The 603-nt window shown below is 52.2% G+C and overlaps 1 protein-coding gene across 1 annotated transcript; it reads right to left on the bottom strand.

The window, feature by feature from the left end:
* Positions 1–11: 11 nt before the first annotated feature.
* LOC102761857 (olfactory receptor 10G2) lies at positions 12–596 on the bottom strand (the record flags this gene model as incomplete). The annotated part of the gene is made up of 1 exon (XM_006777673.1): positions 12–596. A coding segment is annotated over one exon (585 nt), but the record flags the coding sequence as incomplete, so codon positions are not given.
* Positions 597–603: the final 7 nt, after the last annotated feature.

Genomic DNA, 603 nt, shown 5'->3' with positions numbered 1-603 from the left:
CCTGCTATTCTCTTCAGAGCAGACTTCACTTCCTGGTTCCTCAGTGTATAGATGAGGGGGTTCAGAAATGGAGTGATAACAGTGTAAAACACAGCCACTGCCCCATCCAGGGGACTCTTAGATCCAGCCCGAAGGTAAATGAAAATACAGGGGACATAGTAGACGGTGACCACAGTTAGATGGGAGCCACAGGTGGAGAAGGCCCGCCGTCGCCCATCAGCAGTGCGTATCTTCAGGATGGCATGGACTATGTTGGCATAGGAGAGCAGAATCAGCATGAAGCAACTGGCAGCCACTACCCCAATGTCCACAAAGGTCACAAGCTCATTGACAGTTGTGTCAGCACAGGCCAGTCTCAATACTGCAGGGATGTCACAGATAAAGTAATCCACCTGGTTGGGCCCACAGTAGGGCAGACGGAAAGTCAAGGTGGCTTGGATAGATCCATGGATGGAGCCAGCCACCCAAGCTCCAGCCACAAGGATGGTGCATAACTTACCATTCATGAGCATGGGGTAGCGCAGAGGCTGGCATATTGCCAGGTACCTGTCGTAGGCCATCAAGGTGTAGAGGAAGCACTGGGTGCTGCCCAGGAAATGAAAG

This window comes from Myotis davidii, unplaced genomic scaffold, assembly GCF_000327345.1.
Source record: "Myotis davidii unplaced genomic scaffold, ASM32734v1 C62820982, whole genome shotgun sequence".
Taxonomy (NCBI): domain Eukaryota; kingdom Metazoa; phylum Chordata; class Mammalia; order Chiroptera; family Vespertilionidae; genus Myotis; species Myotis davidii.
This window is presented reverse-complemented; position numbering and strand designations above follow the sequence as displayed.